The sequence below is a fragment of the Manacus candei genome, unplaced genomic scaffold, assembly GCF_025592945.1.
Source record: "Manacus candei isolate 608988 ecotype Guabito, Panama unplaced genomic scaffold, ASM2559294v1 h1tg000003l, whole genome shotgun sequence".
In the NCBI taxonomy this organism is placed as follows: Eukaryota; Metazoa; Chordata; class Aves; order Passeriformes; family Pipridae; genus Manacus; species Manacus candei.
In genome coordinates, this window is record NW_026138051.1 from 15,866,908 (window position 1) to 15,883,698 (window position 16,791).

The 16,791-nt window shown below is 38.7% G+C and overlaps 1 protein-coding gene across 3 annotated transcripts in view; it reads right to left on the bottom strand.

Annotated features, from left to right (window-relative positions):
* DACH2 (dachshund family transcription factor 2) overlaps nucleotides 1-16,791 on the bottom strand; it is a 247,862-nt gene that overhangs the window by 76,894 nt on the left and 154,177 nt on the right. For all 3 annotated transcript variants that reach the window (XM_051786244.1, XM_051786236.1, XM_051786254.1), the window contains one exon: nucleotides 8,282-8,413. In XM_051786244.1, the coding sequence (XP_051642204.1) occupies nucleotides 8,282-8,413 (132 nt within the window). The remainder of the gene's footprint in view (nucleotides 1-8,281; nucleotides 8,414-16,791) is intronic.

Below are 16,791 nucleotides of genomic sequence, written 5' to 3' on the forward strand. Positions count from 1 at the left end.
GGCTCCTGCTGTTGGCAGCTGTATCACTATCAATGACATCCTTTGGGGGACTCTCAGCATGTGGCCCACATCAAAGGTAATATGCCAGTTTTCATCCTAACTTATATATGCCTTAACAAGAACAAGAATGTTCCAGATTTTACAATGTAATTAAAATATTATAGCACTTTCTAGTGTTAAAATATCATTAATGTGAGACTGAAGTTGACTCACCAGTATTAACAAAGGCAACTATCACTAATACTGGCTTTTCCTGACGTACTGGAATTCTTTACCTAAGGGATTCCTTAGACTCTGCACTGGGAAATTAAACACTGGTTAAACATCCTCTTGCATCACAGAGTTTAAACACGTTACTTCGTGTAAAATGATCAGCAGGTGAGATTTTGTGGAAACAAGAGGACATACAAGGACCTGAAAAAAAATTAAAAGGATGTATTTGACATCTGGCACTTCACTGTTCTTGTTCTTTGGTAGCACTGTGGAAAACCTGCAAATCACTGAGCATTTCTGGCATCCCCAATTGCCAGAGTTCAGCTGATCACCAGGTCATGGTTCCTGCTCCCAGGGCTGCTTTTGCTTTTAACCAAGGATATTTTAACATAGAATTCGAAATACATTTCAGAGGGGTAGACCTGGACCAGACTTTTCTTTTTCCTTCCCTTTCCTACTAAGCACCAACCAGGAAGGCAGAGGTGGCTCCTCATCCTCCTGCTGCCCAGAGGGCGGGACAGCCTCTTCACACCGTGTCCTTCAGCAGTCACACAACCTTACTGAAACGTCCAAACTGGAATGATTTTCCCTTTGAAAGTGCAGGGCATCTAATCTGTATTGGTCTCCATAAAAATTTATATGGAAAGCCCTAAATTTGGTGCATTTCTGATCAGTCTCACTCCCCACAGTGCTCTGGCAGTTCTGTGCCGTGCAGAGGAACACGAGACCTTGGCAGAACAGGGTAGACTTTACAGGAACCTTATTCCTTCAGCAGGTTGATGTTGACCACGAAATTCAGCTCCCACCAACAAAAGTGAGAATTATCACGAAGGAAAAGATGTAGCCTTGGCTCTACAGTGGCCAAAATGATTTATGACATCGAGACACAGTAAAGACAAGTAATACTCTGCAGGGACTGTGTGAGCTCAGCCCGCACTCACATCTTCTGTGCCCACTCCTAATTACTTCATTTACGACTGTAAAAGTGTTTTAAGCGACAAAATTAATTCTTTTGAATAATCCTTCTGAAATATGATACGCATTTTAATTGTATGCACCCTGTCATTAATTAAAGTTCCCTACCTTTTGGCACATTCACTCAAAGATTTTTATCAGTGACAAAGCAACAATTTTAGGAAGGCTGTTTACTAAAATTAAAAATGAAGTTAAAGGGTTAATATACACTTGTGATACACTTAAAGTAATGCTAAAATGTTTTCATTTGAGTTTTTACTAGACATTATTTTTCCACTCTTTAAAATCAATCTCTTTGTTCCAGGAACACATTTCCTGTCAATAAAATGAAAAATGATATAGATTTAGGAGGATAGTGGTCTCAGCGTAGCATCTCTCATATTATTATTCCAGTATCATCTGTTACAAAGTAAGACCAATTCCCACATCTAATTACAAACAGGATTTCAGAGTCATTAAACAAAATACATTTCCATTAGTGCTGCTGTAAGAAGATAGGGGAAAAAAAATGAAGATTAGTTCATGCTGCACCTCTGTTTTTTAAGCTTTGAAGATTTAGACCTCTGCACTCTGAGACTATAAATTTGTAAAGGATCTGAAAGGTGATAGACATGTGAAAGCTCTCAATTCCACGCCGTTTAGCCATACCATTTGCATTTTGTCATTAGTTTATCTTGTGCTGCACTTAGTTCTGAGAGCAGATATGGCAAGAATCTGGAGAGGTTGTTTATGATTACACTGTGTGCACCCAGAGGGACTGGATTTGGCATTAGCAAGTTGTTTTTTAACAGATACGAATCTTGATTTTCTATATTAAATTTGTTCCAGCAAAAGTTAGAAATCATTGTGAAGAATTTTCTTTTTTTTCTTAATAAAGACAGAAAAGTTCTTTATGTCCTGGAAAAAAGGGACAACAGTTCTTTGACTTCAAATAATGTAACAGCCAAAATATACCAAGGAAGTAGATTGTGTGATATGTTTAACTGCAGAAATATAAACTTACACAAGTATATATATTCTCCATTTATAAACATTTTGTATCCAATTGTTATAAACCCACTTCAAATATACCCTTGAGAATTACCCACTCTAAAAGCATTCACACAACCCAGAGCTTAAACAGTTAATAAAAACTTTTCTAAAAAGAGTTCTACATAAGATAAAAGCTAAATTTGCTTGATCTTTAAAACAGTTTACATTAGCTCGTGATGTTATATAAACACAGTTAATTTCATCATGTGTAAGATAAGCATCAAAAATCTGAAGTAGAATTCCTCTCACTGAAAAAGGTGCCTCAGAGTTACATGGAAGAGCACAGAGATTTTAATTTTCAGAATTCATCTCCAGTTGTATTTCCATTATTAGTTCTAAAACTACGCCAGAGCTACTTTGTGTTTTTCAGAGTTGAGTGTCAGTCAGTCCAAATATGCAAATACAGTTGACAAATCAACATGTGTGAATGTTTTAATACATCTGCAAGGGCTGGAGTCAAACAAGTCTAGTTTTCGGATGAGGCAACACAAAACCCAAAACATGAAATTCTCTCTTACTTCAAGACTCATATACCCTCCTGGCCAAAGGACAATTTAAGAAAATTAAATGTATGCTTCATTAGTGATGATAAAGATATTAATAGTAGCTTTGACTGAATGTATTTGTAAAACTGCATGTTTTGTGTTAAATAAAATTATTGACTTCTAAACAATAACTCTCTGCTCAAGTAACACACAAACACTTGCTTTAACACCAGGAAAAATGACTTCATGATATCTACATGGTACTCAGGGATTAAAAAAAATCACATTCTCTGGTCTTGTCATTTTTACTCTCACAACGAAATAACAGCCTCGGCATCCTGCTTTTTAGAAGAAAAGCCCTACCTCTTTTGACTTTTTAAGCACTTGAAAATTTTAAAAGAGAAAAACTCAAAAATGCTGACCGTGTAATAGCTGGGTATTCGTGGTGGGTGGAGAACATGAAAGGTTACAATATGGATCTGTGCCTACGCGTTTCTTTTCAACTTGAGCAGCATCCTCCTGCTTCTGCTAACTCGGCAATCATACAGCTGACAGATTTCTGGGTTTTCTAAATAATGCATGGGATTTTCTTTTAACATGTCAGTGCAAAAGTATCAATTCTGCCCCTGTGTCGTTTGTGATGCTGATTTTCCTTGACAGCATTCCATTAAACCAATGAGTTTTTTTCCCTCCTGATGGTTCCTTAAATATTCCTCCGAGTGATGTATTTGTGGTTTTTTAAACAGATTGTGAAGGATGTTTGCATTTGTGAGAAAACTGCATGGCAGGTACTGAAGGGAAAGAAGGATAAAAAGATAACACTTTTTTTCCTACGGAGAGCTTTTTCTCTGATCCTCATATGCCAAAAGCTGGGGTGTTTTTCCTTTCTTTTCTGCCTAACTTAGCTCCTTGTCTGGAAATTAAGCAACAAGACTCTACATGCAGAATAACATTTTGACTTCCTAAGGAAATACCACTGAAACACTTAGTACTGTTTGATATCTCTCTGGGGAAAGCAAAACACATTTCTTAAATCATGCATGGTAACTCCAAAAGCCACCAGAAGGAAATACCTGCTTTATTCTTTGCTGGGAGGTTCTGTACAAACAGCTGCTGTCACGACTGCCAGGCACTGATCCTGCCTTGCTCATGCAGCTTAAAGGATGTCCAGGTAGTGCCACCAATTCTGTATTTTGCAATCTATCCTATCACACACTTGTACAAATTACCTGCTGCCGTGCTATTAAAAATAAAAGCTCTGATTTCAAATAAGTTTCAAATTTCCCTATGCAATCATACAGTAATTTCCAGAATACACTTCACTCAGTTCTAGCATTGCATGATGATGAAAGAGGTGATCTTTACAAACACTTCTTGTGCAACCAGAGAGGTTTTGTTTTGTGTATCTCATTTCTATAGAACAACAAAATTGATTACGTGGCTGGGCTTTGAGAGCTGCACGCACAGCCAGAATACCTGGAGGCAGCTGCCAGCTGCTCACTCCTGATCTTACTCACTTCCCAAGTGGAATAGGAAAGGCCACAACACTCCTGGCATGTGTCACCAGCCTTAGCTGTGGCAAACCTCTGCACTCAGGGCAACCTCAGGTGCCACCAAAAAACCACCTCATCTCCAAGGACTCATTTGGAGTAGCCAAAAAACAAGGAATAGGGTCATGCAAGATTTATGTCCAACTTGGAATCTGATATTTCAGAGGGATGAATTTCTCCCACATCCACCCTATGTCCCAAACCACCTGGTTCTCTGAATTCAACCTTCTCTCCAGGATCCTACAAGGAAACAGAGAGGGATCCAAAGCCACCAGGAACAGCCAGCACAGCTCAGCTGGACTGTGGGGCCAGAGAACCCACAGTGTCAGATTAAAGAGGAGATTTTCAACTGCCTGAGAAGTTCTGCTTCAACACTTCATATGATGAGTAGGAAGGTGCAAAAAAAATCTCTTTCTCTTCTGCAGGGAGAGTGGAAGGAGGACATCAATGCTCAAATGTATAACAACATCCTTCACATTCTTCACAGCACTGTGAACTAAGGCATTACTTCAATTAAAAAATAAGTGCAAATTAATTTTTTGGGAAATTTCCTCCCCCACGTTTTCAGTATTATCTTTTGTAGCATTTTTATATTATTTAGAATATTCCAGCACCAAGCTCCATCATTACTGAGATTATTGTAACATCACAAAAAGGAGGTAGGTAGTCCAGTTGGACTAGAAGCAGGGAAAGAAGTGGCACATTTACTCCCCACTTTCACAGACACACTTGTAAGATTCAATTCCACACCTGCAATTTCCTAGAGGACAGTATAATATCTAAAGAATTAGGCAGTGATTGTGTTAGACCGAGTTAGAGTTCAGATTTTAAATGGGTAGCAGGAATTCTGGCTTCAGACAGAGAAATTCTGGAAGAATTTCCATCATCATACATTCACCCACAAAGGAAGAAACTATAAAAGTGCCAGTCTAGGTAACAATAAGAAGTACACCCAAAATTATTTCATACTGAGTTCAACAGATACAGATGGAGGTTGAAATGAATATGCCAAGAAATCCTCAACAATTTTTTTATTATACTAATGGCCTGCATATAATGACACACTTCCAAAAAATCTGGCAATAAAGCTTCAGGACTTAATGCTGCTCAATGACATTTTTAATTTAAAATAAACAACAGCAAAAAGAGAGTATTCCACTCATCTGTCAGACTACGGGATGAGGAGGAAGGCACATATCCTAAAGTGAAATATTTAGTGGCATTGTAGGAAGTCAACATGTAGCACTAAGGTAAAAAACCAACAGTCTCTATAGTTGTGGGTTTTTTTAAGTAAAACTGCACAACCCTTCAAGTCTTTGTTACAGTAAAAAGAAAAAAACACAAAGGAAGCAAAAGGTCCTCCGCTCTATATAACTATATTTCTGATTTGACAGTTACAATTATAATCATTCAGACATCTATTTCCCACAAACTCTCCACAGCCATAACCTTTAGTGATTAATTATAAAGTTCCAGGAGCAATAGTACACAGACTAATTTCCTAAAACAATAAAAGACAGAATTTCTCATTTGGAGCTAAATGAAACACGAACAGGTTGTTATTCATGCTGAAATCTAGATGCAGAGTCATGTTGCAGCCATTACAGAAGCTATTAAACACAACCTCAAATCAAAGAAACTGTAGGTCTCTCTCCTAAAATAAAATGTTTTTCTCACTTATGAGGCTTCTGACTCCTTTGCTCTGTTCCTTTTTACCTCTTCTTGGTAAAAAAAAAATTCAAAATTCAATTTTCTTTCTCATTTCACATCCCCATTTTGTTTTTAATAGCCATTTAAACTGTAAGTCTAGAGCAAAACAAACAGTTGGTGAAGGTTTCATGCACACAGAATTATCCTGGTGTTCCCTTCACAGCGGATCAAAGTCACAACGTGTGTATGAACTTCTAAACGAAATTCCCACTCTCTTCATGCCCCACCTTAGACCCCCAGGGGTTTTCTGCAGTGAATGTTTGATAATTCCTTAGTTATTTTCTATGGTGAAATGTACAGTCAACTTTTACATCCCTTTCATGTTGGTTTTCCTTTTTGCCACATCGTGCTGTACCTGCTTAAAGTAAATCTTTAAAATATGACCCTCCAACCCACACATTACCAAAATGAGCCTAATGCTGGCACTGAGGATACTAAAAAGAGGGAAAAGACTGATTTTTAGTACGATTAGCATTAGTTCTTTCTCATAAGGATTTCTTTCTCTGTCTGCAAAGTAACACTGATACTTGAGCCAGCAAATTTGCTCTTGGCAACTTTACTGAATTAGGCAATGAAAAGGGGAAAGAATTGAGAAAAGGTCTTTACATAACTGCTCCCACACCCTTATCCTTGGGCCCACTGCAGCTTCAGTGAAAGTCAGTGGGGATTTCTCCAAATATTTAAACTGGCATTGAGCTGGTTGTAGAACTCACTGAATTGCTAAAAAGCCCAGAGAGCTCCCCAGTAACATGTACACCCTTGATCACTGTCCAAAGGATGGCAAGAGAGTTCCTCAAAAAAATTCTCAATACCTAAAATAATCACATTAATGTAGATTCTCCCCACATGAAGGGCACAAATTTTGCTGTATCAGGTAACACGCAAACCCACGAACATTGACATCAGCAAACTTTTGTACAGTAGCTTTTAAATCCCTAATACCAACCCTACATCTTTTCAGTGTGAAGCTTCCTTGCTCTTCTGTAGGAATTCTATCTTCAGTCCTATTTCTTAGCACTCAGTGAAAATTCAGAATTCATTCTGAACTACATACAAGAGTATGTGTATATAGAGTCACATAAGCTAAATATGCTTTTTCAGTGGTTTTTTTTCTGAATTCAATATGCTCTAATTGATTAGGGTCCAAGAGGGGAATAAGAAACACATATCCTGCAGAACAGAAAGCTGGGGAAAGGTTTAATGCAGGAGGTAGAAGCCAGATTTCTTCAATACAGATGAGCACACAAAATTAGCAAAAGGCAACACCACTTTTGGAAAGACTGCTTTGTGCATAATTTGTCATGAATTCAAAGTTATTCCTTTAGAAAATGAGTCTAAGACCTCCCAGCTGCTGCTTTATTGGTCTAATAAATTACCATTCTGATGGCACGATGGGTATACCCCACACACCAGGCAGGCTCTGCCTTTGGAGTCGCGGGAATGCCGACGGGAGAGTGGGATGTGAAGGGGGATCACACAGTGCCTCTTCTCTTCAATTGATAATGAGAACAAACCATGAATGGTACTGTACCATAGCATCATCTGGGCCAAAAAAAAAGTGAGACCAAGGGAAACTGCCCTTATTGTGACAGGTATCAGAGACAAAAGGGACCTGCCTTGTTCCAGGTTCTCTCACTGTCCAAGTAAAAATCTCTTCTATTCACCTGAAAAGGACTTCAGAATAAACAAAGATTTGCTCTTCAAAGGATCCATTTCTGATTTTACCTTTGAACCCTGTTCCTGGGGAGCTGGGACTGGGGGAACTTCATTCCAATTTACATTAATGCTTATATGGTACAGCCTGAACACATGTTGGGTGTCAGGGCCTTCCCCCCGAGCAGATCCAGTCAGGCCACAGCAAAGGTTCATCACAACTCTCCTTCACAGCTGTGCTTTGCAAATATCCACCCAAGGAAAGAACAAAATGCAGGAAAGCCAGAAAGTTGGTGATTTAGCACTCCCTACTTTACCTTTCTCCAGTGAACTGTGGAACTCAAAATGAATTACAACAACCTGATGCTTTGGAAACTTTCCAAAAACTCTGGAAATAACTCTACTATCAGCAATAGAGAAATCTTTTGTTACCACAAATATATTTATGAGGCAGTTTAAAACATCAGTAATGAAAACAACCCTTCACCAATATGAAGATATCTGTTAGGAGGGAAACTGGAGGAACACTGGACAAACGGGTGCAGGGATTTTGCTTTGACACAGGCAGAGCAGAGCTTACAAAACCAAAGAGCACAAGAATTTGAGACAGATTTTTGATTCTGTGACCCAAGCACAAGCCCAGGTGTTCAGAGCATCCCTCACCTGCATTAGAATTGAGCTCTTCGTTCTCTGACTCGGTTCCATTCTGACTCCCACTTCCATGGAGGCTGTTCATTGCCATGAGTTTCATTTTCTGCAGCTTCATGGCCTCTGCCATGGCAGCCGCTGTCAGACCTGGAAAAGACAAATAAATGAAATGCAGTATCATACCATACACTGTGGCACTGCAAAGCCTGAACAAAACCTCTCCTTTCAGGAGGAAAAAGTCACATAAATTCACTGCACATTCTTAGTCCAGTTGTGTAATGCTATCCTGAACACTGCCTTTATTTTCAAGTCAAGTTACTTCAATACACCATTCTAAGGATTTAAAAAAAAAAATTCTTTCATGTTTATATTTCTTTTTAACATAAAGAAATATTTATTTAATGGTATCCCTTTTGATTATACTTTTAAATATAATTTCCTGTCACTTTGATCACCTTGTCACTTTGATCACTTTCTGGTTGACTTATTTAGCTGCTACAAAATTTCCACACACACAGGAAGATACAGTATTTCCTAATTTCAACAGTTCAAAGCCAATTAACATGGAGCAATCAATGCTGTACTATTACATTATATATCCAAATATTATTTTGTTTCTTTCAGAAGTCTCTTGGTTTAGATTAACATTATTGTTACAGGAAAAATATCACATTGGAAATGTGTAAAAAAATACAATATGGCTAAGTACAAACTCAATCCCATTTTTAAGAGACCATTAAGACCAGAATTAAGGGGGGTTATTGTTAGAAGATTTTCAAGTGACTAAAAACTAAATTATTTCCTGTAGTAAATGAGAAGAAATAGAGCAGTGTTAGGCTATAGGTCTCCATAATTATCATAATTAGTTTTATTTAGATTCCCAGTATCTTTTTTTTCATAAGAGCAACGTTTTTTATCATTTTGACTTGGTCAGTAAGTAAAAGATCCAATTTTCTTCCACACAGTATCAAAATGCTTTTACTCTGAGAAAGATGTGACTGAAAATCCCTCTCTGAATTCATCTACCTTGTAGGAAAATTCAGGGTATGCAAACCCTTAACCAAAAAGATCTCCACAGGTATAACTGTTTATTCATTCAGATATGGATTAATGAGTTTACTGGCTTCCTCCTGTATAGCATGGCATGGTTCCACAAAATCACTGAACTGCATTCCCCAAAAACCCAGGAATTTCATTTGTGTGCCCACAAAGATATCACACATCCAACCACAATGAAATAATCTGTTTCTGGGAAGTATTTGCTTACTGACAGATTAGACACCGATGAAAGGGAACTCAAAATGTTCACATCCTATACAACCACCACACATCCACAAATTAAAAGTCTTCTAAAAGCAGCTGAATTTGACGCTCAGATTAGCTCAGTTGCTCCTTTAATGAGCTTCACAAAAGTTAATTTCATTATTAATATACACTAAATAAAAAAATGTGAGTCCAGAAAACATCATCAGTAATTTTGTCTTTTAGGTCCTTTAATCACTTGGTACAGAAGGTCACTGCCCTGTAATAGTACCCACTTTTTGTTTTAAAATAGTTTTCTTTATAACAGCCTGTAGAGTTCTGCAAATGCTACAGGTTTTTTTATCCAGCAGGTATAAAATGCCGATGTTTAAACTCCTGTTTTTACAAATTCTGACATCACTCACACTTAATCCATCACAGAATAAATCTTCAATGATAAAACTCTTCACACAGTTTCCGGAGAAGATGAAACAGTCTATAAACTTCCACTTTTTTCTCTAGGGAAAGGAAGTGGGATTGCTCTCTGAGTGAATTTCACATGATTTTCAGGAAGTTCAAAAAAACCAAGAATCAGACCAACTCTTCTGAGGAATTTACTGCCTTCAGGATTTCCAGGCACCTGCCTGCTTTTCCAACCTTTTCCTCCTCATCCAACCAATTCCAACTTTTGAGGTACAGCCATCACTAAAACATTTTCAGAAACTTGTACCCACCCACAGCAACCTCTTTTTACTTTATATTTCTCATCTATTTACCAAAAAAATCATATTCCTTTTGATGGTTATAAAAATATAGGTCTGAGCAGGGAGTTCTTTATTACACCTTTTTATCACTTTCATGTACCCAGGAGGGTACATCGAGGAACCAATATCCCAGTAAGGATTTTCATCAGGGTCACTATTTATACAGGTTCTTGGTATGGACTATAAGGCATAAAATTTCATTAGTTTAATTACACAAAATAGTAAAGAAACTATTCATAAGGAGACAGACAGGGAATATAAATTCATACCTTCATTAAAATGTTCAGAGAAAAGACTAGAAAAAATGATACAGGGCACTGTATTTAAAAAAGGGGAAAAAAACAAAAACAAAACCCCAACAACAACAGCATAAAAATCCCCAAAAACCTTCTGAACAGTTGTACAGAAGCGTAACAAAGGCAGAAAGGGTACCAAGGAACAAACAGAAAATAATAAACACAGTCCCAAAACCACCACGCTGCCGCCTGCAGAAATTAAAGGTAATTATTGTCAGGCGTTTCTGAGCTCCCTAACCAGACACAGCTGCCATAAGGACACCAGCCAAAACACAGTGATGGATCAGAAAACTGTGCTGTGCCATCTGCCACACCAAAGTCACTCCACTTCAGCATTAAAAGTTTAAAGAGTAAAGCACAGTCCTAGTGTAGAGAGCACTGAAGATCCTGCACAGCCTTGAAGCAGACCCAGCCAAGATTATCCCTCAGCTCAGTGTCAGCAAAGTCTTTATGCCCTCACTTACCACTCCCCAGTCTGTAAAACTTCTTACTTGAACTCTGATAGCAGCAGAAGCCCCAAAATGTGCCTGGCCTGTATGAGGCATTGTAATAACAACGCATTAATTCTTCAGCATTTTTGAAGGATAATAAAATTGAGGCTAAAGGAAATGGTTTCAGCAGTAAGGGGGTGCCACTGATTGAAATGATGGAAGAAAACGTGCAGCAAATTGCCCATTGGCAAAGTCTTCAATTAAGGTACTGCCATGGCTAACGTTACTGAAGCTATTATTTAATTTAACTATTAATAAAACTCCCTTCTTTAATTGACTCAGCTCAGGCTAGCTGCAGCAAAGAGGGCTATTCTTCAACTGACTTATCTAAGGACCTACAAAGAACTGAAGAATCATTTCTATCCTCTCAGATGAATCATTATCAGCAGTAGGATCTCACTGAGAGCACCTCACTTTGAAAAATGTCCTGGAAAACTGCTGTAACGTATACATCTATCCCTCTACTTCCCTCCAAAATGAAAGGGTCACTAGGAAAACCAACATGCTGGATCACATACTTCAAAGCTCCCATTTTTCCCTTTCCATTTACACTTGAAATTTTCCTTCCTTCAGTTATCTTTTGCCAGCTGTGATCAATCACTGAACGCCCAGGAAATAAACTGCGGCCCGTTTATTATCAAACACGTACAGCCTTTAAATGCAACAACAACACAGGAAGAGTCTCAGCACAACTGAAATGGTTTCTCTGCAGAACTGCCACCAGCAGCCCAGAACCCCCCAGCTGCCTTGGCAGGAACGCAGCAGCTCCTTGGAGAGCTGGTGGGATCTCTGAGAGGGACACGGCCGCACCCACGCCGAAATCTGGGAGCAGTGCTCAGGGTCAGCTCCCTGCACATGAATCTTGATTACAATTGCATAACAGCTTGTGGTGGTCAGCTACACCTGCACCACCTTGCATATGGCACAACAACCAGCTGCCATTAGTAACCTTCTTCCTGTGACTTTGGTCAGGACACCGTGTACTCTGCCTCTGACGAGTCTGCAGAACTCTGCTGCACAACACACCAGTTCAGCCCCCAAATGACCCCTCCTCAAGGACACACAAACCAGCACGCTTCAGGCACAGGCAGAATTCTGCAATTGTATTCTGAGCCACAGTTAAAACAGGCCTAAGAACCACAGAGTTCTCAAACAAGGGAGCTGGATGCAAATGAGGGCCACGCTCAGCTGACTGAACACGGCAATGGCATTGCTCTGGGGAGAACTCAGGGCTTATGGGGTGTTGGAGATGGAACAGATCCGAATGTTCTGTGAGGTTCTGGCTGCTCCTGGACCCACTGAGCACATCCTCTGTTCCTACAGCCACGGCCCCTGTGGTACCTGAAAGGGTACCACCAGAGAGGCTTCTCCATCCCTTGTCTGCATCCCATTAAAGCCACTGGTTAATTGTTTACTCAGACATCCCCTACACAGACACACAGACTACTGAAGGTTATTCCTCTGGGAAGTCTCAAGAACTGTTTCAACAGAAGCAGCATTTTTACTGCATGGCCCAAAGATCACACCAACTCCAGGCCATTTGCAATGTCCCCCACAAGGCCAGTCCCCCGTTACAGGGCAGTGCTGAACCAGGTTACAAGTGCATCTTGCCCCCAGTAACATCCCAATTTACTCAATAGCAAATACTTTCCTGGAGACATAAAACACCAAAACTCAATTCCATCCCTACACTGAGGTACCTACAGTGTCTTGCATGCAAGTGAACCCTCCAAATTTAACTAATATCTGGTCACTGAAAATTAGATTTTGATGGTGAATACAAGGACTCTAAGCTTTTTTAGGTGACCCTGAGTATCTGCTAATCTCATACTCCTGCTACAGCTATTTTTTCCAGTTTCCTGATTAGTCAGACTGTGCCCCTCCTTCATATTAGTTTGAAAGCTTTTCTGTCAAAACTGTGAACAAGTAAATTAACTAAAGGAGAACTATGAGTAATCAAATCTTGAGGTTTGCAATTAATTAAATGAAATGGTGAGTCAGTGAACTGAAAAATGGTTTTATATTAAAACAAAACATTTAATTAAATTAACAGTCAACACTTTGCAATTAATAATATTCAAAAGGAAAAATGAAACCCAGTTTAGCCCTGCCATATTATTTCAGTTTAACAGCCAAGCATTGTGCATCAGCTTGTTTGTTATTTGCATTCAAAGCTGCCATGGGTCAAGCACAATATGCTAAAACAGCAACGATGAAATATCTGATAGTATGAAATGTTAGTATGAGAGACCATATTGCAAACAGTGGAAACAATCCTGAAACATCCAACAAATCAGGCTTTGGAAGACTGGAAAGGATGTGCTCACTTCAATAAAATTAATGAAAGTAAATAAATATAATGTACATTTTCAGAATGTCTATGACAATTTACTTATTAATTTAAAAAATCAAGTTAGAAAGTGAAGGCTTCTCTGTAGCTGAAACGAATCATTCTTGTTTAGTGATAAACAGGGAGGTAAAACCCAGCTACTACACCAAGGACAGTGAAACCAACTTCTTGAATAAGAACAGTAAAATGCCCAGAGTGTTAGAGCAGTTTGGAGACAGGTCCAAATAATTTGTCTTATTATTGCAGATTCTTTTCATGTTTGTAAACTGGCTCAACTGGATATGTAGGAAAGTTTTAGCTCTAGTGCATGTTATGTTTCCAGTGGCTGTTCAAAGATACCCTGGTGCCACTTAGGACTGGTCACAATAATCCATCCAGGTGAATCTTTTGAGAGATCCAGGGAAGGAACTCAATAAGGAATTGGGGCACTGCAGGCAGGGGATGGTGCTCAGCTTTATCATGAGCCTCAGGCCCCGGGAGGACACTTCTGAGCCCAGGCTGAAATCCTTCTGACACCCATTTGACATTGCCAAGATAAAATACAGTCAACAGCCAAGAAATGTATCACAACACTGGAGCTTCTTTCATCTATTCTTACACCTCAGCCAGTTGTTCTGATATTACAGTCATATTTTTAAAATATGGTCTTGCCTGTTTTGCAACAGGAAAACATCTAAAATAACAGCAAGAATTGATTTTTAGAGCAGAAAATCTGGAAGTATTTATACAGTATTTATCATGCTACATGATCAAAGCAAAAGAGAAAATAAAGACCCCTTGCTTAATCTGGACAGGGCTTGGAGCAACCTGGTGGAAGGTGTCCCTGCCCATGGCAGAGGTTGGAACAGTGATCTTTCAGGTCCCTTTCAACCAAACCATTCTGGGATTCTTAAAATATGTTCAGTTAATGAAAGTTGAGAGACTCCTGAAGATCCTTACCAAAACATTTCAGACAAGAGTTAAAAATTTTGAGTGGCTTAAAATTTTTAAATACCACCACCTTAAAATGTCCAAAAAAAAAAGAAAAAAAAAATACACTGTGGCAAAAGAATCCTTCTGAGAGGAAAAAAAAAATCCAAACAAATATTACGCATATTTGTCAGGAATTGTGAGGAATTAATCCTCCACAGAGAAGCTGCAGTCAGCTCAAAACTGTCACAGTCTTTTCTTGAGAGATTTGATTCTCTGCCTTTGTGCAGTCCCTGAATATTCCCTACAGAACCTCCCCTCCTGCAGCAGATAGACAGGGACAGACCCACGGACAGGTCTCTTCATCACACAACTCTGCTTCCCCCCCAGGTCAGCTGATGCTCTGTCACCAACCAGGCAGTGATGCTGGGGAAAACAACACTGATAATGTCATTTAAAGACTTCAGCAAATGCTCAAGGGGTGAGAATTAGCTCTGCACAAATGTTCCTGGATTTCTGATGGCTTGAGTTTGCAATCCTGGTAATTTCTGTTTAACGTGGTGTGCTTGCTCACCTTGTTTTAATTTTAAAATATGATTTCATGCAGAAATTCACATGAACATAAGATTAAAACTTTTAAACATCGAAACATCCCTGACACTCTGTGGAATATTCCACAGAAGCAACAGGTTGTCACTCTCTAATTCCACACATATTTAGACAGTAGTAAAAGTCCTGATACTTACAAATCTGGGTGTTCACTTCAAACATGGGGAGAGTTTGCTTTCCAGATGCTTTCATCCCATGTCTGCCTCTATTATTTAGGCTTCTCACACCAGTTACAACTTTTGTCCTAATCTTATCCTCCCCGACATCCATCTGAGAGACTGGAAACATTTTTAACATGAACATCTTCCACCAAGCCCCTGTACCTGAGATATTTCATATCCTCCATCCACACAAGGAGATGATGACCAAAGAGCTGCCAGATTTCTTGTCTAGACCCAAGGGGCTCACAGTTCAAAATAAAGAAATTTTAATCCCAAATTTGTGCCTAGATCTGTAAGATGAGCACTCATATTCAAGCTGATATGCATATTTTATAGCTGACTCAAAGGCTCCCCAAAAAGGCAGCCTTCTGTCAAACAAAACTGCAGCTTCCCCTATTGGAGGGACACAGAAAAATCAGAACTACCAAAAGCACTGAGAGGGTTACATTACTTTTTTTGCCTTCATTCTTCCAGTGTGTCTCCTGAGAATTGATTCATTTTGTGACATTTTCTGCTCTTTTTTACAGTCCATGTCATGAAAATGATTTGTCACAGCTTTAATGCGTAATACTTTTAGTAGCACTCCTGTGACCTTTACCTTCTTCTGTATATTTGATTGACTGACCACCCCACTTTTGATCTACAGGTTTCAGGAGATGGAAGCACAAGAGACACACACAGCAGCCATTGAATTATCGTGGAAAAAATCACAATCACTTTGTAACTTGGATGTTCTCTGGTGCATATCTGATGCAATTTTAGTCATGTCACTGAAAATTTTCAATATAAAATGTAAACTTATAATATGGGATGTATTTAAACAGTGTTTTCCTACATCAAAAGAGTGACAAATTCATTCATTAGGACTCTGATTCCAGTCAGGATAAGAAAAGTTAAACTAATGCTCATAATCATCCAAATTCTTAAACCATCCACTTTCATAATGCTGTCACAGACTAAAGATTGCAATTCTTTGAGATAAGGACTTGAAAAATTAAAAACTAAACCAGAAATATGTGAAATTACCTGAAGCCAACATATAAAATAAATCCCATTTAGAGGAAAAAAAATATTAACTCCAAAGTGCTAAATATTCAGAAGCCACAGGGGAAGAATACAGTGGTGTTATCATTAGCATTTGCTTCTGATTGCAGGACTTTGTTATCCTTGGATTAGAATATGCTTGGATTCCTGGGAACCTAAAATTATGTTAGCAATATATTAAACTTAATACTCCTTGTGTTCACCACAGACATTCTATAACTTCACTATAATCACAGAATTCTGCCATGGTACATGTGCTGCTACCTGAAATTAGAATTAGCTGTTGTTATTTTTTTTTCTCCATGCTTATTCCTTTCCCATTAAATCAATTTTGGGGATTTAAAGCACTTGTCTGTAACTGGTAATGAAGGGGTGACTGTAGAAGTTTCTGGAGGTGCTTTCAGCTAAGTATGAAAAAGTATGAAAGCTTATCTGGAGTTGGCACAAATCTCTCGAGTTCGAAAATTAATTGGGCTGGAAGGTCTCCTGAGAATAAGGATATCTTTGGGAGTGATTTCAAGCTATTTCCTACTTGTGACTGGAAAACATCATACAAATATTTGTTTTGTACAGGATGGCACAGCTCAGCTACATCCCAGCTGTCTCAAACCACAATTTTAAAATGGTGCATTTCAAGGACTTTAAGTGAATACTGAGTT